Genomic DNA, 27,580 nt, shown 5'->3' on the forward strand with positions numbered 1-27,580 from the left:
TAGTTTTCTGCATCAGTCTCTGTGCTGTATTCCTCTGAAGATCTGCACTTCAGCTGTCTGTGCTGTATTCATTCTTTAACTGCATGAGATAGACAAGGAAGGAATATTTGATGATTCAGCAAGAGAAGCTATCAATGTCTTTAAATGCTAAACAGGTTATGTGGGGAGGTTAGGAGGAAAGGTTTCTTTTCCTCCAAGAAAGGAAGAATGATAAGAAATAAACATATTCAAAGATCTCACAAAATAGGGAAAGCTGTAGAAAGCATGTACAGGACCAGTTTCTATGACCCTTCTTAACCAGCTGCAGCTCTGCAAGGGAAAAATTCCCCTTCAGTGGCAAACAGTTCCTGTGGTCCTTCCTTTCAGCTCAATTATTTGCTTTTGATTCCATTTTTTAATGGCAATTTTCTCTTCCAGAAACCACAAAATATTGACTCCTGGGATACCCAGACTGAACAATTTTACTGTAATGGATGTGGAGGGTGAATTTGAGGACTTGTGCCTCTCCGTCTGATGCCTGGCTCCACCCTTCTCATCCCATTGTTTCCAGATCTCATCTTTTCTGGGACACTTAGCACCTCTTCTCACCGTTCTCCCCCTAGGGCTCTCCTTTGCCCTTCTGAGTTTCTGTTTGCCAGGGATGGGCAGACCTGATGGAGCCTCCCCTGAAGCAGGTGCAGGATCACTAAGAGAAGAAAACCATGAAACATAAAGAAAAAACGGAGAACTAGTGCCAAAATCAGAATGAGAATGGAGTCATGTCATTCCCTTTGAGGACGGAGTTCTCCGTCCCTCCCCTCCCCTATTCCTGGCTTACCAAGTGCTCTGTGTCCGAAGCTTCAGTTCTGCTTTTGGGATATAAGATACCCCTCTTCTCCCCAGGCACATGAGGTGGGACATGGGGGATTCTTTCTGATGTGGCCTCTACATCAGAAAGCTGACATGGCTATTCTCCAGCCATGAAATCAGTGCCAGGAAGGTGAAGGTCACATCGCCTCAGATCATCAGATTATGTTGAATTTTATTTCTAACATCTATACACCAGACTATCAGATCTAGTGTGTGTGGAATAAGCTTCCAGAATATATCAAGCAACAGAAAGATTTGTGTAAATTTAAAACATCATCTGTTTTGTAAGATGAAATATGATAGCTGATGGTTTTTTTTTATATGATCTGGCAATTTCAATGTTTTTGACATGTTTGTTTTGTTATTTTCATTGTGTGTTTGGTTGTAATCTGCCTTGTTGAAACTATAAATCAAAATCAAGATGCAATCACAAAATCCAGCAGAAAATAAACCCGAGAAGTCCAAATGTCAATACACCTTCAAAATGTCTAGCTGCATCTTAAGAACATAAGAAGTTGCCTTCATTACTTAAAAGTTTGCTTGTAAGAAATGTCCTTTGTTTTATCAAATAGCAGAACATCCTCAAGCCTAAGACCACTGGAAGGGTATTCCAGAAAATTATGAGCAGCACAAGAATATGATTTAATATGTAATCATGTTTCAACTGTCCTGTCTGTTTTTTAAGCTGGTAATTGCATTGGTGGAGATTCTCTGAACATTAGCATCCTTGAGGAGTGGTAATAACTAGTGCTGCCCGATTCACAATTTGAATCGATTCACCGATTCCCAAAGCAATGGCCCACTCCAGTGCAAATGACTGGAATATCGTCTGCAAACTACCAGTAGAAGGAAACTGCAGATTTTGAACAGAAGCGAATGAATGAATCCCTTTTTATTTGCCCTTTTAAATTGTTCTACATCGGTTGGTTATTGAGATAAACTGCTTTGCGTTCCATAGTTGGGTAAGAGGGCGTTCTCCAAATATAATGTGATAGAGTATGAACCTAATCAATCGGGAGTGATGTTCAAACTGCTCAGGTTAGGGGATAAATGGTTCAGCCTTTATGCTAGACATTTGCCACAGGAGGGCAGCACTGAACATCTCTGCAGTATAAGAGAAACAGTTTTAATGTTCTAAATGTCATATGTATAAAAATAATATACCGAACAGATACATTTTAAATGTTCTAAATGTGATAAGTTTAAAGACACTAAAGAGAAACACTTTAAAAGTTATAAATGTGGTAAGTATAAAGACACTGAAGAGAAACTATTAAAATGTTCTGAATGTGGTAAGCATAAAGACACATACTGAACAGATACCTTTTCAATGTTCTGAATGTCATAAATATTCTATTATTATTATTAGGATTTTTATATACCGCCTATCAAGGTTATCTAAGCGGTTTTTACAATCAGGTACTCAAGCATTTTCCCTATCTGTCCCAGTGGGCTCACAATCTATCTAACGTACCTGGGGCTATGGAGGACTGAGTGACTTGCCCAGGGTCACAAGGAGCAGCACGGGGTTTGAACCCACAACCTCAGGGTGCTGAGGCTGTAGATCCAACCACTGTGCCACACACTCCAGCCATATGATCCTGATGAAGGGTTCCACCCGAAACCGGTTGATCCAATGACTATTCTGGTCTCCTGCAATTTTCATTGACTTCATTTGGCTCGTTTTAAAAGCTAAGTTGGCTGTGGTTTCATTTTACATTTTGGGGATCAGGCTGGGGAGGACTCTATGAGTGGGTTTTCAGTTTGTTCACTCTCTCACTTGTTCACAGTTTGTGACTTATTTATTATATTAATTCTGCATTATTGATTTTGCACACTAGGGACGCCTGATGATGGTGTGCAGGCGGGGTGATTCACCTTCGCCTTTGTAAGTGGAAGCGCTGGAGTTTGTTCTCCCGTCGCTAATAACCTCACACTGAGAGCGTCCCTATCTCTAAATTGACATTTATTATTAGTGTGGTTTGGTTTGCTAGAAGTGATTGGCTGATAGACCCACTCATAGAGTCCTTATTGACATTTTTGCCTCTCTTTTTGTATCTGAATGTAATAAAGACAAATACTAAACAGATACATGTTAAATGTTCTAAATGTGACAGGATGTATGAATTTTAAATCCAAATCGAGGAAGACAAAGTATAAATGGGAAAAATTGTGATCAACCTTCATCAATCCAGTGGTGGACTAGAGGAAAGCTTTGTTTCCTTTTACCAAAGTGTATTGGGTTCAACCCCCCTGACTGGCTGTTTGAATTTTAAAACCAAATCAAGGAAGAAGTATAAAGGGGAGAAAAGATGCCCCAATGTTCATCAGTCTGGTGGTGGACTAAAGGAAATCTCTGTTACCTTGTACCACAGAGTTTTAGGTTCAATTCCCTTGACTGGTTGTTTGAATTTTAAAACCAAATCAAGGAAGGAAAAGTATAAAAGGGAGAAAACGTGATCAAACCTCCATTAATCCAGTGGTGGATTAGAAGAAAACTTTGCTACTTTGTACCAAATAGTATTGGGTTCAATTCCCTTGACTGGCTGTTTGAATTTTAAAACCAAATCAAGGAAGCAGAAGTATAAATGGGAGAAAAGGTGACACAACTTTCATCAGTTCAGTTGTGGACTAGAGGAAAGCTTTGGTACCTTGTACCAAAGAGTCTTGGGTTTGACTCCCATTCCTGGATGTTTGAATTTTAAATCCAAATCAAAGCATGAAAGGTATAAAGGGAAGAAACCGAAACCCCCTAGTACCTGTCTCACTGGTGGCTCAATGGCTAAAGTGCTTTGACTCAATAGAGATGATTGTGGGTTTGAGTCCAGCTTAGTCAGAACCTAGACAAGACCAGGGCTGGTAAGTTGATAGGTTGAAGGGGGTTAGTCAGAAGGTAGGTTGCAACAAAGCAGGAGGTTAGATAGACCAGGGAGGTGGGGGACAGATAGATGAGAGGTTGAGCATCCCTGTGTTCCACACATACTGTGTGAAAACTAATACCCTTTATTTATTTTTTTTAACTACCAATGGACTAAATTTGAGTAAAACTACCCTCTTCTCCTGACTTGGAGCAGTATCAGGCTCTACTCCTTAGCTGAAACTTGAACCCTCAGCTTCCTGTTACTAACCCAGAACACAACCCTTGAAACAGCCAGGCTTTCACGTAAAGAGTTTTTCCAATCTTATATTTATCCTAGTAGTTGACACACAAAAAATAAAAAAGCAGATTTGAATCCTCAACCTCCTGTTACTTACTACCCTCTTCTCTTGAGAGAGTATCAGCCTTACTCCTTAGCTGAGGCTTGAACCCTCAGCTTCCTGTTACTAACCCAGCACTCAACCCTTGAGCCAACCAGGATTTCACATCAAGAGCTTTTCGGAACTTATATTTATCCATTTCTGGGTTCAAATTCTCATAGTTGATGCAAAATAGACTTGAACCCTCAAGCTCCTGTTACTACACTCTTCTCTTGAAGGAGTATCAGTTTTACTCCTTAGCTGAGGTTTGAGCCCTCAGCCTCCTGTTACTAACCCAGCACTCAACCCTTGAGCCAGCCAGGATTTCACATCAAGAGCTTTTCGGAACTTATATTTATCCATTTCTAAGCTCAAATCCTAGTAGCTGGCACAAAAAGACTTGAACCTTCAGCCTCTTCTCTTAGAACAGTAGCAGTCCTACTCCTCAACTGAGGATTGAACCCTCAGTCTTTTGTTACTAACCCAGCACACAACCCTTGAGCCAGCCAGGTTTTCACAGTAATATCTCTTCGGAACTTATATTTATCCATTTCTAGGTTCAAATCCTAGTATTTGTCACAAAAAGATATCAGAATAGAGTCTAATGTTGGCATAGAAGTACCAGAGGGATGACTCAAACTCTTCAAAGTGCAGGATGTTGGTAAAGGCTTCATCATTTAAAGATGTAGCTATGAAACCATACTCTCAAACATTCTGGACTAATAGAAGGGATGTTTTGTTTACTTATAATTTAATATCTGTTCTTGAAATACAAAAGATGCTGTCTGTACTCTGTATATGTTTGGCTCTGATTTATTGCATGACTTCTTGGACTATGAGAAAGCCAGTGCAGAGTGAAATTAAAGGATGAAACGGTGGCACAGATGAGGGTGATCGTCAGCATGCCTTGGAAAATAATGGAGGCTTATCTTCCTTTCCTTAGCCCTGATGGTTACATCTATGAGAAGGAAGCAATCCTGGAATATATTTTGCACCAGAAGAAGGAGATTGCCCGGCAGCTGAAGGTACGTTGGCCATGGTTGATTTTCCTAGAGGGCAAAGTTAGCGGAGAACCACCTTCGCTAAGCTGTAATTAGACAAACTGTGAGGACCCTTGCCGATGTGAATCCTGAGAACTAGAAAGAGAAAGTTTGGCTGTGTGAGGGATTGCTATTGAAAAGCACCGATGCAGTTGGCTGGGGTAGGGGAGGGTTTAGCTTTTACCCACATAAGGCAGGAATGAACACATGAATGAGCTTTTAGTGGGGGAATTCTAATAACCTGCTTGAAACCTGCCACATCTCTGGGAGGATCATAAGCGAGGACTCAGAGTCAAAATTTCAGAAATCCTAGCGCTATTGTAAAGTCCTCTTACAAGTTGTGATGTCCTGTCTGTCTGTCCAAATTAGATTGTAAGCTCTTCTGAGCAGGGGCTGTCTATTGAATGTTAAATGTATAGTGCTGCATACGCCTTTCAGCGCTATAGAAATAGTAATAAGCCTCAAGACCTTGGCAGTGGCGCGTTTCATGTGAAGACTCTCGCCTCACAATTTGCTTGCATGGAGAGAGTGTTTCAGGTCACAAATACCCCGATGTACTTTAATATTTGAAAAAAACATTTATATGAAGAATAAAGTACATTGGGGGTATTTGTGACCTGAAACACTCTCTCCATGCAAGCAAATTGTGAGGCGAGAGTCATCACGTGAAAGGTTTATATAGGTCTGAGGACTTTATAACAACACTGGCATCTCTGTGAGGAGACGGATGAGCTTGGGTGCTTGAAGGGGAAGATGTCCTGGGTTACTTTTTTTCAAAGTACCCATTCTTTATTTATTTATTTATTTATTTATCTTATTTTATTGTATCCTTTATTGTATATTTAATGTATATTTCTCTGTAAACCGCTTAGAACTTAACGGATTTAGCGGTATATAAGAAATAAATAACATAACATTTTTGCCATTTCTGGCTGTGCAGGCATATGAAAAGCAGAGGAGCGTGCTGAAGACGGAGCAAGAGGAGCTGAGCAAAGCAGCCAAAGAGTCGCAAGTGAAAGGCTTTCTGGAGAAAGAAATGTCCATTGTCAGCAAACCTCTGAACCCTTTTACAGCAATGTCAGGTACTGTGACAGAAAATTCAGACTATATCTTTCACCTCAACATTCCTGCTCCCTTTCTCCCCAACCTACGCACTTATCACCTCTCTAGCTCTGGACCCATCTATCTGCTCCACATTTCTACCCATCTTTACACTTCAAGGGCAATTCGCATGCATCTGACCTATGGGGTTATAGTGTCCGAAGATCTAAAGGCGAAAAAACAGTGTGACAAGGCAGTGGCTGCTGCCAGAAGGATGCTGAGCTGTATAAAGAGAGGCGTAGTCAGTAGAAGGAAGAAGGTGTTGACACCCCTGTACAGGTCATTGGTGAGGCCCCATTTGGAGTATTGTGTTCAGTTTTGGAGACCGTATCTGGCGAAAGACGTAAGAAGAAGACTTGAGGCGGTCCAGAGGAGGGCGATGAAAATGATAGGAGGCTTGCGCCAGAAGACGTATGAGGAGAGACTGGAAGCCCTGAATATGTATACCCTAGAGGAAAGGAGAGACAGGGGAGATATGATTCAGACGTTCAAATACTTAAAGGGTATTAACGTAGAATATAATCTTTTCCAGAGAAAGGAAAATGGTAAAACCAGAGGACATAATTTGAGGTTGAGGGGTGGTAGATTCAGGGGCAATGTTAGGAAATTCTACTTTACGGAGAGGGTAGTGGATGCCTGGAATGCGCTCCCGAGAGAGGTGGTGGAGAGTAAAACTGTGACTGAGTTCAAAGAAGCGTGGGATGAACACAGAAGATTTAGAATCAGAAAATAATATTAAATATTGAACTAGGCCAGTACTGGGCAGACTTGTACGGTCTGTGTCTGTGTATGGCCGTTTGGTGGAGGATGGGCAGGGGAGGGCTTCAATGGCTGGGAGGGTGTAGATGGGCTGGAGTAAGTCTTAACAGAGATTTCGGCAGTTGGAACCCAAACACAGCACCGGGTAAAGTTTTGGATTCTTGCCCAGAAATAGCTAAGAAGAAAAAAAAAAAAAAAATTAAATTGAATCAGGTTGGGCAGACTGGATGGACCATTCGGGTCTTTATCTGCCGTCATCTACTATGTTACTATGTTACTATGATTTAACTGTGTCTGTATTGAGAACCATCTCATGAAACGCTAACTCTGTATTGTAACATCATTACAGAAGCCCTTCCATTGATTATGGTTTAATAATGTCAGTATTGATAACCTTCCCAGAACAGACTCATGTACAGTCATTAGTCATGGCATAGAAGCTTCCAAGAAACAGATGTGCACATAACTTACAGAAGAGGGGCTTCTCCTCGCATCCGGAAGGTGATTTAATGCACAGGGTGGGGCTTCCTCTCTCACCTGAATGAGGATCTAGTGAGAGCAGGGCTTTTTCTCTCACCTGGAAGGTGAAACACTGCTGGGGTTTAGATTGCCCTATTTTGTTGCTGATATGATATGTAAGTAAGTAATTTGTTATAGTGTGTTTCTGAAGTGTTTTGCACGATAAATGTAAATCTTTTATTTTGTATGTTGATATGTAACTCGCCCTGGATAAGAATCTAGAATAACAAATATCCTATTTTATATTTCTCCAGGCTGTTGGTCTAATGTGAAGGATGATTTTTATGAGTCCGTTTTATATAATTCAATGTCCACACCTCACTGTTTGTTATTGGGGTGCATTAATCTGCATCTTGAGGATGATGCCGCTACTGAAGTGAGTGAACTTCAAACCTTCTTATCATCTTGTCAAGGGTGGATTATTGCAATTCAATATATTTGGGTCTTTCAAAGGTCAGTCTGCCGAGACTTCAGATGATACAAAATAGTGCTGCTAAGGAGATACATTGGCTTCCTGGACATCTTAGAATCCATTTTAAATGCCTCTGCATTGCTTTCAAGATCCTATTTGGCATTTTCACTACTTTGGTTCTTTTAGACTGGAATGTGCATAGATCTCATCTTGCAAGAAGTTCTCAAAAATTACAACTTTTATTTCCTTCCCTTAGGGGTAATAATAGATCTAACCGGAGATTCAGCGACTCTTACCGCTTGTACCAAGAAGTTTAGGATCCTTCTTCCACTTCCGGAAAACTTTGAAGACTTTCTTGTTTGCTAAACACTTTGAAAACTAGATTTTCTGCTTTTGTTCTTGTAAAGTATTATGTTACCATTTACTGTTAACCGAGTCGAGCTCCGTTTGGTTGATGACCCGGTTTAGTTTAGTTCATTGGATTTTACTCTTCTGATGTCCTCTCAATCTCACGAAAAGGGGCATCAATTAGATTTAGGCCCTCTTCTACTAAGGTGCGCCAACCGATTAGCCGGCACGCTAAACACTAACGCATGCTAACCCCCACGCTACGTGGAAAATACTAGCGCCAGCTCTATGGAGGCATTAGCGTCTAGCGTGCGCAGCTTAGTAAGAGGAGCCCTTAGTATAAGCAGGGGTAAGTTTCCTTGAATTATCCCCCCCGGTCAGAGATGCTGCAGAGTTTTCTTCATAGCGGGATAAGGTCTGCAATACAATCCTTGACGATATAGCTCCCAAACATCCCGTTAAGAGACATCCTGGGAAATTTAAGAAATGATCTGAAACGTCTAGCAAGACGATTGGAGAGAAAGTGGTTGAAATCTAGAACTAAAGAAAATCGGGATATTTGGCGGAAAGAAGATCACAAGGATAAACTTTTAATTAAGGCAAAACGGAAAGTAGTACAAAAAAAAATGAATTCCTGCCGATTTAATCTGGTCATCGTTTGACAAATCAGACTGGAATCAGATTTTGAGACTCTACAATAAATATTCTAATTCTTATTGTGTTTTGGATCATTGTGTCCCATCGTTAATGAAAATGGCCTCACTGAATTTTAAGATGGACCTCTTTAACTGGTTATCTTATCCTCTGGATATAGGCTCATTCCCACTTTCAGGAGGGCACATTATCATTACACCAGTAATTAAAAATTGTAAAGAACCTCTTTCTCTGGTCTCTAATTACAGACCCTTTGCCTCTATCCCGCTATTTATCTAGATAATGGAGGGTTTGGTTCCAATTGCAGCTTTCAGGTTACCTGGAGCGGTTCTTAATTCCCAGTCCGGTTTTCGTTCTCCCTGCCATTCTAGATTGTCTTCACAACCTGGTTCGTAAGGGCACTAATGCCCTCATTATGCAGCTCAATTTAAGTAGTGCATTTTACTCAGTAGATCATACCAAACTATTAGAATATTTAGACTCACTTGGGATATGAAATAATGTCAGGGCTTTTTAACTTCTCGTACTTCTCCTTGCAGTGTCCCTCAGGGTTCACCGCTTTCCCTTTTGTTGTTCAATGTTTACCTTTGGGTTTAAAATTGTTCAGCTATACTGACGATATTACCATCGTAATTCATTGTCCTTTTTCGGTTGCTAACATATTATTGAGGAAGTCTTTGATTTAATTGAGGGATGGTTAACAGAATTTAGATTAAAGCTTAATTCTGGAAAAACAAAAAATTCTTTTGTGCTAAACCTGGTCAGAATAATTCAGAGACTTCTATCACAATATCCGATTAAGATTTTGGGTATTACTCTTGACCCAAACTTAACCATGCGTAATCAAGTTGCTATTGTAGTCTGTAAAGGCTTCCAAATTTGATTTTTCGGCATTTAAGTTGCTGGTACAATCTTTGGCACAAAGTCATTTGGATTACTAAGAAAAATCTTTCCAGACAGAATCATTCAAAATATTGCTGCCAGACTCATTTATGGTTTGAAAAAGTTTGATCCCGTTTCTCATCTCTGCCGAGAGCTACACTGGTGCGGGTCGTTTTCAAGCTCCTTCTTACATGATTTATTTTGCTTCTTCATTCAAAACTATTCTCGAAGCTCGAAAGCCCAATATCACGATCGCATGCTTTCATTCCAGGCTGCAATTTGGGATAAGGATTTCAAATCTTTGCGATTTTCTTTTAGGAGACAGTTGAAAACCTACTTATTTGTCAAATTCTTGGGATCCTAGTTTTTTTTTATTCTTTAACGTTTACAAAATGAACTCAAAGGTAATGCAGTCTAGAAATAGATTTTATGTTATGTTTGTGCTCTCGGCTCTTTCCTGTTTTATTTTAATGGGCGCAGGTGCTCTGCATGTGTTATGTGCTCATCTGAGCGTGGCAGGGGAATCCCACCCACCCTGTCCTTGCTCACCCCACCCCTTCCTGGGAGACTGTGTGTACAGTACTTTCATGTTTCATCTGTACTGATATTTGCCAACATTTGCTTATTTCTGGCCTGAAAGAAGGGTTACCTTCGAAAGCTAATCAAAGACTCCCTGATTTATAAGCAGGGTAGAAAGTCATTTCATTAAACCATTTTGCACTGTTTGAACTGTGAACAAGGGACATGAGAAAAGGAGAGAACTTAGGACAATGAAACCGAGACCATGCTGGCTTTGTTGTTTAAATTTTATTGTGTAGTACAGAACACATAAATGCCCTCTCCTTGTTGTATGGTCTTGGTCGCATGTATTCCATACCCTCCCCAGCTCACCCCTACAAGGGCTAAAATTGCACTTGTCCTTGGAATAAAACATTTTGAAACTTGAAACTGGGTGCGTGGTGGTGGGGAAGGTAGTTTTCATTATCAACATGTTATCAATCCCGATCACTTTTCTGCTTGCTGGACTAGCAGGAATGATGATCTTCTGCATGGAAAGGTTTGGGTGGAAGACGCAGTTGATTCTAGGATGTCTTGTCACTTTCTCCTACTGTAGACAAAAAAGTACGATAAAACCATGGTTAGCACCAGACACTTTAACCCCTAGAGAGCAGATTTAAAATCTGCCCAGAGAGGAGTCGGAGCTACTTCAGCAGCTGCCTGCTAAGATTTCTCCATACCTGTGCTGCAGGGGGCAGTGTACTCCACGATGGCATTGTCCTCTGTAACCGAAAACAGAATTTCTATTACGAAAATGTTGCTTCTAAGGCTTATTTCACATGCAGCTGAGGGATGGGTATTCTAATGTTCCCAGAGAATCCACCCTCCCCCCCCCCCAATTAGATTAATTTATTTCCTCTATATATGTCAGCACCACAAGTACAGAACTCTGTAGAGAATTTTAACCCCTCCCCAAGTGCTACATTGGATGGTGTTGTATTTCTGGGGGGGGGGGGAGCTGGAGCCCCCATTCAAAGCTGTTGATTTTGGAGCTCAGAGAGAGATTTGCTGGACCCTGCACTCACCTATCTTGTAATAATCATAGACTTGCACTGTGGCTGGCTTCAGGCCCTTCACTGGGATGTCCTGCTCCACTGAGAAACTGATGGTTTGGGGCTGGTTGGTGAGCTAGGGATGAAAGGAAGAAACAGGAAAGGGTTAATGTGATGAATCTCATCATTCTGGGGGTCCATCTGGGCCAGTGGTCTCAAACTCAAATCCTTTGCAGGGCCACATTTTGGATTTGTCGGTACTTGGAGGGCCTCAGAAAAAAGAGTTAATGTCTTATTAAAGAAATGACAACTTTGTATGAGGTAAAACTTTATAATTTATAAATCTTTCCTTTTGGCTAAGTCTTAATAATAATATTGTAATTTATAGCTAAAGAGACATATGATCAAGAAACTGTTTTATTTTACTTTTGTGATTATGATGAACATACCGAGGGCCTCAAAATAGTACCTGGAGGGCTGCGAGTTTGAGACCACTGGTCTAGGCCCATTTTCACAGATCCAGTTGTCTGTAATTAGGGAATTCCATCACTCACATTGAAGTCATTTTCCTCATCAGACCTCTGTAACCCAGTGGCATTGCCAGGACTGAGATTTTGCCTGGACCTGATTTTATTACACAGGTGGGCATCTGATAACGCCCTTGGCACCACCACCAGTTCTTCTATCACTGGGCCAAGCCAGTGGGCCTGACTGTAAAGACATGGGACCAAGCCCTCAGGCCAACCAATAACTGTGGCCCCCATTGTAACACCCTCAGCCCCTCAATCCATTACCCTGACCCCTCCCCAATCCCAGCTCTAGTTATTACACTCTCTCATCTCCCACATCCCTTACTGGTCCCTTCTCTGATTGAAGCCTCCCCCACTCTCACCTCCTCCAGGTACAGGACAACCTTCTCTGGGGTGATCTCTGCTTTCTTCACTTCTCCCATCTTCTCCAGCTGTGAGGTAACAAGAAAGGGATTAAATTGGAAGGGAAGGGGGGGCAGAAGTTCCCCAACACTAAACACTCATCCAAACCCTCCCTCTCCCAATTCATTGAACTGGTCATCTCCTCCTCCTCATTTTAGAATGACTGGGGTGCACACACAATACAGCTTGGGCCTGCACAGCACCCACAAAGCTGGCTCCTATGCCCTCTTGTGGGCATACACCACTCCTTCCTGATTCTGTGATCTGCGCTCTCTCCCCCTCCCCTTCTAGCCCCTTCCCCCATTCACACCTCCTTTACAGTCTTCTTTAGAGGGATGAAGCCAGACACCATCTTTGCCTCAATAATGGCCATGTTTGAGACTGTGCGGTCACCGATGTATCTGCAAAAAACAGGGGGGGGGGGGAAGGATTTCTCAGCATAATCCTTAATCACCAACTCTCCACCCCCCACCCCATACACCCCCCCCCCCTCACCACATGAAAAATACTCGGACTCAGTCTTTTCATCCAGCCATCACTACAAACCTAATCCTCAGTCCAGTACCATCATTATGACAGGACACCTGATAAGCCATCTCTTTCTAAGGCTCCGTCTACTGGTCCATATAACCCCCTCTCCACCCCCAACCCCTCACTTACCGGGCGGTGATATAGATGTTAAAATATGTTTCTGCCTTTCTACCACTGCAGGTATCAGGCATTGTCTCCACAAGGAGCTCAAAGGCCGTATGGCTCTTTGGAGGTGGGATGTTATACCTGAGGGTCGTCTAAAGCAGGAAAAACAAAAGAAACCTAGATTAATTTCAAAGAAGCCCAGTGGTGGGAAGAATATTTCTGCTGTAGGATGAGAGAGAGAGAGACAGCTGCTGGCACAGCAGGACTGGCTCCATCACTTATCCGTATGTATACACATCCATCCCCAATGGCCTCTACCACGTACTTCCCTGGGATTTCGGGAAGAGACGTCTCCTGCAGCAGTAACCGGTTTGAGTTATCCACATGCAACTCCCTGTGAAAACCGTTCTCGGATTTCACATGTACTGTAATATTACCTTTCTTGCTGTACGTGACAGAAGCGTATTTTGCCAGGCTCTGCAAGCCGACTACTGAGTCCTGGAAAACAAGAGACAGACAAAGTAACTCATTGTGACCTCTTCACTGATTGTCTAACGCTTCTTGTTGTAAACGCCTCGAACTTCCATGGCTTTGGCGGTATATAAGAATAAAATTATTATCATTATTATTGTATTGTTCAGAGCCCCAAGAATGGTGACATCATAATACCCTAGTGCACCAGTGCCAAAATTCACCCTCCCAGTCCCTAGCACAGTGAAATCCTTACACTCCAATCAGTGGTGCACCTAGCATATGTGATACCTGGGGCTGATCATTTTCTAACACCCCCTCCTCTATATGAAAAACATGATTTTTAGTAATAATCCACAAGTCGCACAACAAGATTGTACCTAGGAAAAGGCAGCATCTTATACACTGCACTAAGCACTAGAACATCAATACACCCAATGGAAAACTAAACAAGCCCGATTAGTACAATCGATCCTGGACAATCAGTGCTAACAGAAAACCTTGTCTTTCATACACACAGAACACAGAAACACCCTCACCTAGTATAGAAAATGTAAACACAAACTAAACCTAGAAATATGTAGACAGAAGTTAAACTGAACCTCCAAGAAGCCGGACTCTGCAAACAATGCAACACCACAGAAACAATGATGCATGCCCCCTAATCCTGCAGCATCTTTTTCCATCCCTGTGGGAATCCCCTGGCAATGACTTTCATCCCCCTAGGAATCCCACAATGGGATTCCTGTGAGCCCCATTCCTGTGCAGCTCTGTATTTATAACAAGAAACTGGGCACCCAAGTTTTGTTGTAGAACATTAGCTTGTTTACTCTTTCCAAAAATACTTGGACTAGGGGCATGCAATGAAACTACTAAGTAGTAGATTTAAAATAAACCTGAGAAAATATTTCTTCACACAATGGAGAATTTGGTGAAAGCAGTTAACTTAGCAGGGTTTAAAAAAGGTTTGGCTAATGTCCTAAAAGTCTATAAGCCATTATTAAGATGGAATTTTAGGAAAATCTGCTTATTTCTAGGATAAGCAGCATAAAATCTGTCTTATTCTTTGGGATCTTGCCAGGGTTGGATTGGCCTCTGTTGGAAATAGGAAACGGCTTGATGAACCTTCAGTCTGTCCCAGTATTGCAACTCTTAAGTTCTCATGTTCAACTAGCCCAGTGTCCTGTTTCTAATAGTAGCCAATCCAGGTCACAAGCACCTTTCAGGCATCCCAAAGAGTAGCATTGTAGCATAGTGAGTAGAGCTACAGCCTCAGCATCCTGCATGTACCTGCCTTCCTCATCTCCGTGCCCCCAGACCAGCAGCCGCAGCTCTGTGTGCTTTGGCAGTGGTTTGACCCGGTTTCATTTGGCAGCCTCGGGGCCTTTGCTAGGCCGGCCCGCATCGCATCATCAAAGCGGGACGGCCTGGCAGGGGCCCTGAGGCTGCCTGATGGAACCGGGCTGGACTGCTGCTGGTGGCGGCTGTGTGCCGTAGTTGAAAACACACAGTGAGCTGCCGCTAGCAGTGACAGGAAAGATATTGCTGGACAGGGAAGGGAGAAGGTGTGCTGCTGAACATGAGGAGCAGGGAAGGTGGAAGTAGTATTGCTGGACATGGGGAGCAGGGAAGGGAGAAGGGATACTGCTGGACAGGGGAGGTAAAAGGATGGGAGAAGAGGTGCTGCTGGACCTGGCAGAAAGGGAGGGAAAGGAAAGGTGCTACACACTGGAGGGGTGGGTGAGATGGTGCATGGGGAGAGAGCATGTTGGGTTGGGGGGTGGGAAGGAGGGATGCCACTCGAGGGAAGAGGCAAGGACAGAGAAAACATGCCGGAGGGAGAAAGTGTTGGACCCAGAGAGTGGTAGAAAACTGGAACACTCTTACGGAGTCTGTCACAGGGGAAAACACCCTCCAGGGATTCAAGACAAAGGTAGACAAGTTCCTGCTGAACCGGAACGTACGTAGGTAGGGCTAGTCTTTGACCAGAGGGCCGCCGCGTGAGCCATTACTGAGATGGTTTGCGGAAATCCACTGCTTATTCCTAGGATAAGCAGCATAAAATCTGTTTTACTACTTGGGATCTAACTAGGTACTTGGGTTGGCCATTGTTGGAACCAGGATACTGGGCTTGATGGACCTTTGTTCTGTCTCAGTAAGGCAGCTCTTATGGCCTGTTTGTCTTTATCCACCATCACCTGCCCGTTTTAACTGGAACCACTGCAGGGACTCCTCTGTCTTCAAACCTGATGCTAAAAAGTTATCTCTCCCCCAAGTAAAATTCCAGCTTTGATTATCTTGGGGTTGGGGGGTGGGAAGGGGAATTCAAAGTGCTCGAAGGAACATGTGGATTAAGACTTCTTTGTTTTGGAGGACAGAGAGACACATCTGGGTTTTACCTCCAGTGAGAGCAACGGAAGCAAAACCCGGATGCCTCAACCTGTCCTCTTTTTTCTGGAGCCATATGGCAACCCTAAAGGAGTCAAATGACACCTTTCTCTACAGTATACTGATAACTCCAGAAATAAAATGTAACAATTATAAAGAGGCAGAAGAAAGAAAGAAAGGACAGGACGGATTTGGTAAGAACGCAGAAATGGACACATTGTTTCACTCTAACATTTCCCTGCAGCCTTACTGGGTCAGACCAAAGGTCCATCAAGCCCAGTAGCTCATTCTCAAGGTGGCCAATCCGGGTCCCTAGTACCTGGCCAAAACTGTCTGTCTCCTGTGTACTAAGGACATTTTCATCTCTGTCAGCTGCTGTTTGATTTTCTTCCTCCTCCTTATAACTCTCAAGTCCATTTCATACAATGGGGAGATATTCTAGTGTTGATAAAGATTGCCCTGTCTAGTTGCCTTAATTGAAAATGTGTGCTGATCACGATTGGTGGAACCTCTCATAGGTGTCAAAACAAATTAAACAAAGCAGGAAAACAGCACTAATAGCTGAAAACCATGCCCGGGAGAAGAAAGTTTTAAAACTGGGTGGGTGGAAGTAATTAAGAAAAAAAAATGCATTCATCATAAAATATTTAAAACCAACCAGAAAATGCACTATAGAAAAAAAAGAGAAGCAGTTGTACTCAGAAACCTGCAGGCTGACATTATGTGGAAGGGATTCAATTTATTCTCACGTTCACAGCCCTGTCGGATCCAGCTCGTACCTCACGGAGTATAGATTCCAAATCCAAGTCTCGGGGAAGTTTTTGCGCACCTGCTGTTCTTTGGCGACTGGCTCAGCTAGGCCAGAAATTGGCATTCCTAGGAGAGAAGTGAGAACAGAGTTTAGGAGGTGGACCTTCCTAGGACTGTGCCCGCGGCAATGGCATATGTACAGACTCCAGAATGGAGGGGCTTGGATGCCCGCTCTCGGTGTTTCACTGCAGTTATCTGCCACAAGTGCATGTGTATGTGCTGCAAACACAATAAATGTAAGATGTGAATTTCCATGCTGGGGTGGGTGTGTCTGTGTGTGGTGTCTGCCCAACCTGATTCAATTTAAATTTATTTTTTTAAAATTTTTCTTCTTTGCTATTTCTGGGCAAGAATCCAAAGCTCTACCCGGTACTGTGCTTGGGTTCCTACTGCTGAAATCTCTGTTAAAACCTACTCCAGCCCATCTACACCCTCCCAGCCACTGAAGCCCTCCCCAGCCCATCCTCCACCAAACGGCCATACACAGACACAGACCGTGCAAGTCTGCCCAGTACTGGCCTTAGTTCAATATTTAATATTATTTTCTGATTCTAGATCCTCTGTGTTCATCCCACACATCTTTGAACTCAGTCACCGTTTTCCTCTCCACCACCTCTCTCGGGAGCGCATTCCAGGCATCCACCACCCTCTCCGTAAAGTAGAATTTCCTAACATTGCCCCTGAATCTACCACCCCTCAACCTCATTATTCAAAGGTCTGGCTGGGATCAAGGTACAGCACCAGGCTCTTCTCTGTTTACACAGTGACATTGTCTCTTTCACTGGCAGCACTGAATGTACCTCTGGGTTTGAATTTAAACTTGCAGTCAAACAGACCTAATTTGGGCAAATTCCTGAAACAGCAACTAAATATTATTTGTAACTGCTGGTATTGTTTCCTCCCCACCCTTCTAGTCTGCAGATTTGATGCATAAGTTAGGGGCATTTAAGAAGCTAAACAGTCCTAAACAAAAAAAAACCAAACATATCCATTTGCTACCACCAGCAAACAGATTAGTGTCTAAGATGAAAGGAAAGCTTGCGTTTCATTGCTGAACTTCCACCCTGCCGACAGAAGCACACTAAGAAGAGAATCTTCCAAACAAATTCATGTTTCTTACGGGTCCGGTGCTGATCCGGCAGCAGCAAGCTGGAGAAGAAGGGCACAGGGAGCCAAAATGGAGACCCACATCCTAGTGGCTAGCGAGAGTCTGGACCACTCAGCTGCTGAAAATGACGCTTTATACAGCGGCCTCCATTTGTCAGGGAGCATGGCCTCTGAATCAGCCCCAGGTCCACCCACTCTGCCAAATATTTACTTGTGTCCTGATTGGGTGATTTCAAGGTTTATAGAGAGAGGAACTGTGGGAGTAGAAAGAAAGAGGAATGCGAAGAATTGCAAAGGGACTTGAACAAACTGGGGGAATGGGCGGCGAGATGGCAGATGAAGTTCAACGTTGAGAAATGTAAAGTATTGCATGTGGGAAGTGGAAACCCGAGGTACAACTATACGATGGGAGGGATATTATTGAATGAGAGTAGCCAAGAAAGGGACTTGGGAGTAATGGTGGACATGACAATGAAGCCGACGGCGCAGTGCGCAGCGGCCGCTAAGAGAGCAAATATAATCAAGAAGGGTATTACAACCAGAACGAAAGAAGTTATCCTGCCATTGTATCGGGTGATGGTGCGCCCGCATCTGGAATACTGGTCGCCGTACCTTAAGAAGGATATGGCATTTCGAGAGGGTTCAGAGGAGAGCGACATGTTTGATAAAAGGGATGGAAAACCTCTCATACGCTGAGAGATTGGAGAAACTGGGACTCTTTTCCCTGGAGAAGAGGAGACTTAGAGGGGATATGATAGAGACTTATAAGATCATGAAGGGCATAGAGAGAGTAGAGAGGGACAGATTCTTCAAACTTTCGAAAAATAAAAGAACAAGAGGACACTTGGAAAAGTTGAAAGGGGACAGATTTAAAACGAATGCTAGGAAGTTCTTCTTTACCCAACGAGTGGTGGACCCTGGAATGCGCTTCCAGAGGGCGTAATAGGGCAGAGTACAGTACAGGGGTTCAAGAAAGGATTGGACAGTTTCCTGCTGGAAAAGGGGATAGAGGGGTATAGATAGAGGATTACTGCACAGGTCCTGGACCTGTTGGGCCGCCGCGTGAGCGGATTGCTGGGCATGATGGACCTCAGGTCTGACCCAGCAGAGGCATTGCTTATGTTCTTATGTTCTTAGGATTTCTAAATCAAACATAAACTATTTATTTATTTAGATTTCTATCCCTTTCTCCCAGGAGCTCAGAACGGGTTACAATTGACATTCACAATAAAATTACAGGACAAAATTTACAGGCATTCTTAGAGAGACAGGTGCAAAGACGTAAGGGGAGAAGGGGAGGGGAAGCAAGGGGCAGGCATCCATTCAAACTCTATCGCCCCACTTTATCTCTAGGGAACAAATTCCACAGACAGGGATCCGCCTAATGTAATGCATTTCTTGATATCTTTAACACCCCCTTCTTCCGTTCTGAACAGAATGAGCAAACCACGAGATTTCCAAAGAATATAAGTGAATCATGGCTCAGGGGGAGAGGGTGACCAGCAGTAGATTTTTATAAGGGTCCTTTAGCTAAAGCTAAAAATCCTTTTATCCCTCTGGGCTGTTTAGCTCATAGCATGTGCGAAGGTTTAGTAAAAGGGTCCCAGAGTGGGTTACAAAGCCCGTATCTTTGTTCTGTCCTTACTTCTCACTTTCAAAGCATCTGGTCTTCTTAAATTCTGAAGTTTTATGTTTCTGGGTGGTTTTAAACCACCGCTATTTATTATTTCTCTAGCGCTATCAGATGTATGCAGCGCTGTACATTAAACACGCAAGAGACGGTGCCTGCTCGGAAGAGCTTACAATCTAAATTAGGACACAGGGTAGTTCAATAAGTTCCCTTTGAGTATCCTGACCTTGGAATCCGCTCCCTTTCCAAGGTGTCGCCTTGCTCTGCTGTGTGTGTTGAGTTTTGTCTAAGGGCTGCCATTCTTTTCGTTCTGAGTTTCTGTTATCCAAACAGTTAGTTCTGTGTAAGATTACCAGATTTTCCGTTTGGAAAATCTAGACTCCTAGACCCGTCCCCCACTGCCCAACGGCGATTTGATAGAAGGTTTTGAAACTGCCTGGTTTTGAAAAGCGGTCTGGACCCCCGGAGATGTCCTCAAAAGGAGAACATGGCTGGGGAATCCGGATGTCTGTGGAAAACAAAGAAAAACTGCAGACAAAATGTACAAGGTGCAGGCTATGTTTATTATATCTATTATTAAATGCGGTTAATGTTACCACCTTTTAACAAACCAAGGGACCCGACACGGTCCTTATTTCAGTTAACACACCTTCTTCAGGGGGCCAAGGTTGCAAATTAAACCAGAAATAAAAATAAACACGAGCCTGTGTAAATCAAGGGTAATCGCTGACCATCTTGTACGTTTTGTCTGGTTTTCCATGTGTTGTTCTGTTTTCACTGCAGACTGTGTTGGATTTTTCTTTTTCTTTTTAACCCTAGCTCTGTGGCACAGTCCTTTCTGAATCTGACTGAAAGTAGTTGTGAAGCCAGGACCCCACGTTTTAAAATGTAGATTTATGAGGATTTGGTGGGCTATAACATTGCACATACCATAACGTAAAGAGATTTACCCAAGGTGGTTTATGTCAGGTACTCTAAGCATTTTCCCTCTCTGTCCTGGTGAGCTCACAATCTGTGGTTAAGTGACTTGCTCGGGGCCACAAGGAGCAGCAATGGGATCAAACCCATAACCTCAGGGTGCCGAGACGTTAGCTCAAACCTCTAGGCCACTCTTTGGGCACAACATGCAACATAAGGGGTCCTTGTGCTCCACTCTAATGTAATATTTATCATTCAGTGCAAACAGTGTGAAGGAGGCCATATGTTGAAAGCAAGTCCGGGAAAGTTCAGCATTGCTTTACTGAAATTGTATTAAGGGCAGAACCAAACTGTAGATAGATGAGTTCATCGGCTTCTCTCTCTTTGCCACGATTTGTGCAAGAGGAAGAGAAGAGAGTGGGGGGCAGACAGCAGAAGGGAAATGAGCTGACGTGGGATAGAGGTGAAGGTCAGGGGAAGGAGTTATAGTTCTGGTTCCTCCTTCCCACATGCATCACTTTGCACTTGCTCACATTAAACTTCATCTGCGGTTTGGATTCCCAGTCTCTTAAGGTACTCTATAACTTTATATTTAGAGAAAGCCCTCTTCCCCAACTATGGAACGCAAAGCAGTTTATCTCAATAACCAACCGATGGAGAACAATTTAAAAGGGCAAATAAAAAGGGAATAAGTTCAAAATCTGCCGTTTCGCTCTGGTAGTTTGCAAACGCTATTCCAGTCACTGGCCAAGGGAGGACGCCATTGCTTCAGGAATCAGTACTGGAGAGGTGCTCGGTGCTTCCCTCCTGTGGTAATGTCTAGCATAAAGGCTGAACCATTTATCCCCCTACCTGAGCAAAGTTTCTTTTTTTTTTTTTTTTTTTAAACCTTTTTATTAAATTTTATGCTTGAAAATAAATAAATATATATATATTTTTTTTAAAGTTCAAAAAAGTTTTATCAATAAACCATACAAACAGAAGAATAATAACAGGTCATGATACAGGTACATATGTATATGTAATTAATAGTTATGACCAAGGCATGAGTCGAGACAAAATTCATGCCTTCTAGCACCTGCAGAAAAACAGGGAATAGAACACTAGGGGGAGGTAAAGTCTTGTAATTTAAGAGCGCTTCTCTGCAGCAAAGAAAAATTACAATTATACAGGAGCAATGTAGACTTAGCAAAAGCACCCTATGATATAGCTAGTAAAATGGGTAGGTAATACAATCAATTGATTAATTAATCAGTCAAAGCCTTCTGCTAGGGGTAGCCAGATCTGTTCAATCGTAGAAAAAAGCCTCGAAAAAAGCCAACAGGATGCTGGGCATCATAAAGAGGGGCATAACAACCAGGACGCGGGAAGTCATCATGCCATTGTATCGAGCGATGGTGTGTCCGCATCTGGAATACTGAGTTCAATATTGGTCGCCGTACCTCAAGAAGGACATGGCGGTACTTGAGAGAGTCCAAAGGAGAGCAACGAAACTGGTAAGAGGGCTGGAACACTGCCCATACGCCGAGAGGTTGGATAGGCTGGGGCTCTTCTCTCTGGAAAAAAGGAGGCTCAGGGGAGATATGATAGAGACCTTCAGGATCATGAGGGGCATAGAGAGGGTGGATAGGGACAGATTCTTCAGGCTGAAGGGGACAACAGGTACGAGGGGGCATTCGGAGAAACTGAAGGGAGATAGGTTCAGAACAAATGCAAGGAAGTTTTTTTTCACACAAAGGGTCGTGGACACCTGGAATGCGCTACCGGAGGAAGTGATCAGGCAGAGTACGGTACAGGGATTGGACGGATTCCTGAGGGATAAAGGGATCGTGGGATACTGAGAGAGGTGCTGGGATGTAACACAGGTATAGAAAGCTAACCAGGTAATAAGTATCGAAACCCAACCAGGCCGTGCATGTGCAAGACCGGAGGGTTAGGACTTCGATGGGAAGATAGGACTCAATGGGAAACCAAGGTGGCAAGGGGGCCCCTTCTGGTGATTCAGACAGGTCGTGACCTGTTTGGGCCGCCGCGGGAGCGGACTGCTGGGCAGGATGGACCTATGGTCTGACCCAGCGGAGGCACTGCTTATGTTCTTATGTAGACTTGAGAAACGAATTAGAGGAGGCCAGGATCTCATATTTAAGGGTTATCAGTACATTAGCACACCAGAATATTGTATTGAGTAAACATTTTTTTCTGGTTAACTGTCAATGGGTCAGGAAGAAGGAGAGATCTGAAAATGAGTATCTCAAAAGATAGGTTTGACAAGATGGGAGGTATTTACAGATGATTTCCCATATCTCCTTCCAGAAGTTTTGTATGATGGGGCAAGAGAAAAACATGTTTGAAATCCCCAAGGTCAGCAGATTTTAGAATCTAGTAATCCGGCTCTGTGTAATTTGTTTGGGGTCCAAAAGGCTTTGTGAAAAAAGAAATAGAGAGATTGCATTAGGTAGGTAGGTAGATAGTGTGGGTCTATATACTGTCATAAAAAAGACCATTCCAGGAGGAAACATCCAACCAGATCTTTTTGGATTTCGGTAACAGGGAGAAATGAAAATCTCTGAAAACCTTAATATATAGTGAGATAGTGTGACCCTGAGATTGACCCAGTTGATACAAGGGGCTAGTTTTGGATGATGTTGGGGAGGATAGTTCTAGAGGCCATTTAGTTTTAGTTATACAGTGGTTTAATTGGATCCATTTATATAATTCAGAGGAGGGAATTTGGAATGTGAGTTGTAGGTCTGCAAAGGGGATTATAGTAGAATTTGTTTATCCATTGGGGCCAGAAAACGCGTTTTTTTCCTATCATAATATTATCATTAAGCTTGAAGATTTTGCAAATGGGGTGAGTGGAAAATAGTTTCCAATTTAATAATTGCAAATCGAGTAGCATGTATCATGCCAAGTTGCTGGGAAATATGAGCCATAGACATATATGGACCACATTTCAAGGGATGTATCAGATGCGATTCAGATTGTAGAAAGTGCTGAAGACATCTACATGGTACCATAGCATAAGATAGCAGGAGTAAAAATCAGGGAAACCCATCCCACCTTGTTTTGGGGCTTTCAATGAGGTTAAGGCAATATGGGGTGGAATCTTTGTAGAATTTACTAGGGGCCAGTAATGGAAGCATGCTCTCGTAGTTAATGATAGAGATGATAAATCATTTTTGTTCTTTCTATGCGACCCCACCACATAAGGTTAAATGGAGACCAGGTGTGTGTTAGTTTACAGATTTTGGTTAGTAATAGTTGTAAATTTTCGGACATAAGGTTTCTTTCTTTGTAAAACAAAACACCCAGAAACTTAAGTGCGAGGGTGACCATCTTAACCTAGTAGGACCTAGATCGGATTGGAAGGTTTTGTTGTTATTGAGAGGGCATGGCTTCCGACTTTTCCCAATTGATACGGTAACCAGAGGTTTTAGAGAAATGAGATTCAGCAGGGCATGCAGAGAAGAATTAGGGATTGAGGGGAATAAAAGGAGGTCTTCAGCACAAGCTGGGATTTTGTAGGAGGTGTGCTTGATTTTAATGCCCGTAATGGAGGCGTCATGGCGTACGGCAATAAGAAGTGGTTCTAGCGCTGAAGAGTAGAGAGGATAGGGGGCAACCCTGTCTAGTTCCTCTCGTGAGAGAGACGGGAGATATATAGAATTCTGAGCCAGGCTATGAAAGAGTCTAAAAAAACCAAACCAGGAAAGGATTTTAAATAAATGTGACCATGTCGAAAGCCTTTTCTGCATCTAGTGAAAGGGTTATGGAGAGAGTTTTATTTAGAGCCACTATATCAATTAAATCATGAAAGTTACGGGCGTTATCCTGATAAATTTACCTTTCATAAAACCCAAGAGTAAAATTAGTAATAAAAATAGTAATCAATATAATAAAACACAGGGGGATTGTGAAGATCTGCAACGTGACATAATCAAGCTCAAGAAATGGGCATCGACATGGCAAATGAGGCTCAATGTGGATAAGTGCAAAGTGATGCATGTCGGGAACAAAAAACTCTCATGCACGAATACAGGATGTCCGGGGCGCTACTTGGAGAGACCTCCCAGGAAAGGGAATTGGGAGTTCTGATTGACAAGTCCATGAAACCATCTGCATAATGTGCTACGGCGGCAAAAAGGGTGAACAGAATGCTAGGAATGATCAAGAAGGGGATCACGAACAGATCCGAGGTTATCATGTCGCTGTACCGGGCCATGGTGCGCCCTCACCTGGAGTACTGCATCCAGCACTGGTCGCTATACATGAAGGACACAGTACTACTCGAAAGGGTCCAGAGAAGGGCGACTAAAATAGTTAAGAGGCTGGAGGAGTTGCCGTACAGTAAAAGATTGGAGAAACTCTCTTGAAAAGAGGAGACTGAGAGGAGACATGATTGAAACATTCAAAATACTGAAGGGAATAGACTTAGTAGAGAAAGACAGACTGTTCACCCTCTCGGAGGAAGGGAGAGCGAGAGGGCAATCTCAAGTTGAAAGGGGATAGATTCCGTACAAATGTAAGGAAATGCTTCTTCACCCAGAGAGTGGTGGAAAACTGGAACGCTCTTCTGGAGTCTGTTGTAGGGGAAAACACCCTCCAGGGTTTCAAGACAAAGTTGGACAAGTTCCTGCTAAACTGGTGAGACTGGACTCATTTGGAGCACTGGTCTTGACCTTGGGGCCGCCACATGAGCGGATGGACCATTGGTCTGACCCAGCAGCGGCAATTCTTATGTTCTTATGGCAAATCAAATTTAAATTCATAATATTGCAAGTATTGGTGGGCAAACAATTCATATCAAACTATGCCGAGACAAACTGAATATAGGAAAGCATATTATTAAACTGCTGTATTAAAAAAAAGTAACCATTATAATAAAACATTTATGATCGGATCAAACGAAAGTTCATAACAGATCAATTCATTACGAATTATTCAGAGCCAGACAGAATAGAATCAACAGGAGTTAATGAGGTGTGTAATAAGTGTTTATATAAGAGAAAGGGAATGAATCACATAGAAAAGGGACTGTGACAACGATTCATATTAAGTAGAACAAGAAGCTTCATAAATTATTTATAGTTAATGGAACAGAGTAGGAAAGGGTAACCCGCAGTACAGGATTCTGTGAGGGAGGTAATATACAGAAAGTGGAACAGTTTGGGGAATATTCATGAAACCTGAGAAATATATTGTGTTCGTACATTTTGAATAGAATTAGCCGTACAGACGGGATACAAGTTAAATAGTCTAAAGCAGTGTTCAACTGCCAGTCCATGGACTGGTGCTGGTCCACTGGGCCAGCATGTCCATCAGGCCCAAGACAACATTCTTCAGCCACCTGTCTATGGTGTGATCAACGCAGTGTCTTCGGGCCAGCTCTCCGAGTGCTGCAGTGCACAAAGCCGTGGAAAAAGGCTTCTATACAAGGCCTGCATTTGAACTGGAAACCTTCTCTCCAATGTCGCAACGTCAGAGGGAAGGCTTCCAGATGTTATCTTGAAGTAGGAAAGACAATGGAAGCAGAGGGAAACCAGAAGATGAGCTTTCCAGTGTTCTGCACAGACTGTCATTAGTATGACTACCTCCCCTCGGGGAGACAGTCATATGTATGCGGTCGGTGTCAGGAGCTAGAAAACTTAAAGAAGGAAGTCAAGCGACTAGAGGACAAGATACAGGAGCTAGAAGGACTTTACACCATGGAGGACCCAATCAGGACAGCTGAAGACTTCATGAGTGAGACACATCGAAGAGGAAGTCAGGGCGTCCAATACTGGTCGCCGTATCTTAAGAAAGACATGGCGTTACTCGAGAGGGTTCAGAGGAGAGCGACGCGTCTGATAAAGGGGATGGAAAACCTTTCATACGCTGAGAGATTGGAGAAACTGGGTCTCTTTTCCCTGGAGAAGAGGAGACTTAGAGGGGATATGATAGAGACTTACAAGATCATCAAGGGCATAGAGAGAGTAGAGAGGGACAGATTCTTCAAACTTTCAAAATGATTTGGGATTATTGAGTATTATATTTTATACCCCTTCCTCACTTACATTGATGTACTTTTCATATTACACCAACACTTTGTCTGTACATTATTGACTATTGTACTTTTCTTGTGTACCACTTTCCCTTTTGCATTTGTATTTTGTAAAACTTTCAATAAATTTTCATGGAAAAAAAAAAAAAGAACAAGAGGGCATTCAGAAAAATTGAAAGGGGACAGATTCAAAACGAATGCTAGGAAGTTCTTCTTTACCCAACGTGTGGCAGACACCTGGAATGCGCTTCCAGAGGATGTAATAGGGCAGAGTACGGTACCAGGGTTTAAGAAAGGATTGGACAATTTCCTGCTGAAAAAGGGGATAGAAGGGTATAGATAGAGGATTACTGCACAGGTCCTGGACCTGTTGGGCCACCGCATGAGCAGGCTGCTGGACATGATGGACCCCAGGTCTGACCCAGCGGAGGCATTGCTTATGTTCTTATGTTATGAGGCGCGAGGAGCTGCTGCCCACAGTTTTGTGCAATGCAGCACTCAGGGAGCTGGCCCAAAGACGCTGCGTTGATCGCACAGTGGGCCGGCTGGTCCATAGGTGTCAAAAGGTTGAAGAACACTGGTCTAAAGTATAAACCTAAACACATTGATGGACAATCCGTTTGAAACAAAGAATAACAGCAAAAAGTATAAATTCAATAACATTTCTACAAGGATTAACAAAACAAATTAAATATATGTAAGAAAATCACTATTAAGCACAGTTTGGAGTGGGAATTTGACAAGAAAGAAATTAATTAAGTAATGATTAGAGAGAAGAGTGACTGGTAAAATATGCACAGGGAATAGGGCCCGGATTAATGGATAGGCCCAGGAGGCACGTGCCTAGGGCCCACTCGTCACCTTTCCATTTTTTTTGAAACGGCCATGACAGCAAGATCGGGCCTCTCCCCCTTCTGATGACAGCAAGATTGCCCCCCCCCCCCCATGACAGCAAGATCGGGCCCCACCATAGCATCGACAGCAAGATCAGCCACAGCACCTGCAAGTGGGGCTCAGCCCAAAGCTTCCCTCTGACGCAGCTTCCTGTTTCTGCCTGGGCAGTTCACGACAGAGGGAAGCTTTGGGCTGATTACCGCTTACAGGTGCTGTGCCTGATCTTGCTATCTGCTGGCTGTACGAGCATTCTTCTCCATGTCTATGAGACGGAAGCGGGATCCTCTGCCGCCTGACTTCCAAAGCTCGTTCCATGGATACAGACCAACAATTTATAAGCACAGTAAATGCTGCAATTTCTCACCTTCCAGAGGAATAAGGGAGGCACCCAAGAGCAAAG

The 27,580-nt window shown here is 43.1% G+C and overlaps 1 protein-coding gene across 1 annotated transcript; it reads right to left on the minus strand.

Annotated features, from left to right (window-relative positions):
- Positions 1-10,610: 10,610 nt before the first annotated feature.
- Positions 10,611-17,827, minus strand: LOC117349845 (pregnancy zone protein-like). Its single transcript, XM_033923452.1, has 9 exons — positions 17,709-17,827; positions 16,558-16,654; positions 13,357-13,417; positions 12,944-13,071; positions 12,594-12,684; positions 12,244-12,312; positions 11,385-11,487; positions 11,040-11,081; positions 10,611-10,909 (listed from the first exon to the last, which is right to left on the minus strand). Exons 4-9 carry the CDS (start codon positions 13,003-13,005, stop codon positions 10,884-10,886), a joined length of 393 nt encoding a protein of 130 aa, XP_033779343.1. The 5' UTR covers positions 13,006-13,071; positions 13,357-13,417; positions 16,558-16,654; positions 17,709-17,827; the 3' UTR covers positions 10,611-10,883.
- Between the last annotated feature and the right edge of the window lie 9,753 nt (positions 17,828-27,580).

This window comes from Geotrypetes seraphini, chromosome 16 (genome assembly GCF_902459505.1).
Source record: "Geotrypetes seraphini chromosome 16, aGeoSer1.1, whole genome shotgun sequence".
Lineage (NCBI taxonomy): Eukaryota > Metazoa > Chordata > Amphibia > Gymnophiona > Dermophiidae > Geotrypetes > Geotrypetes seraphini.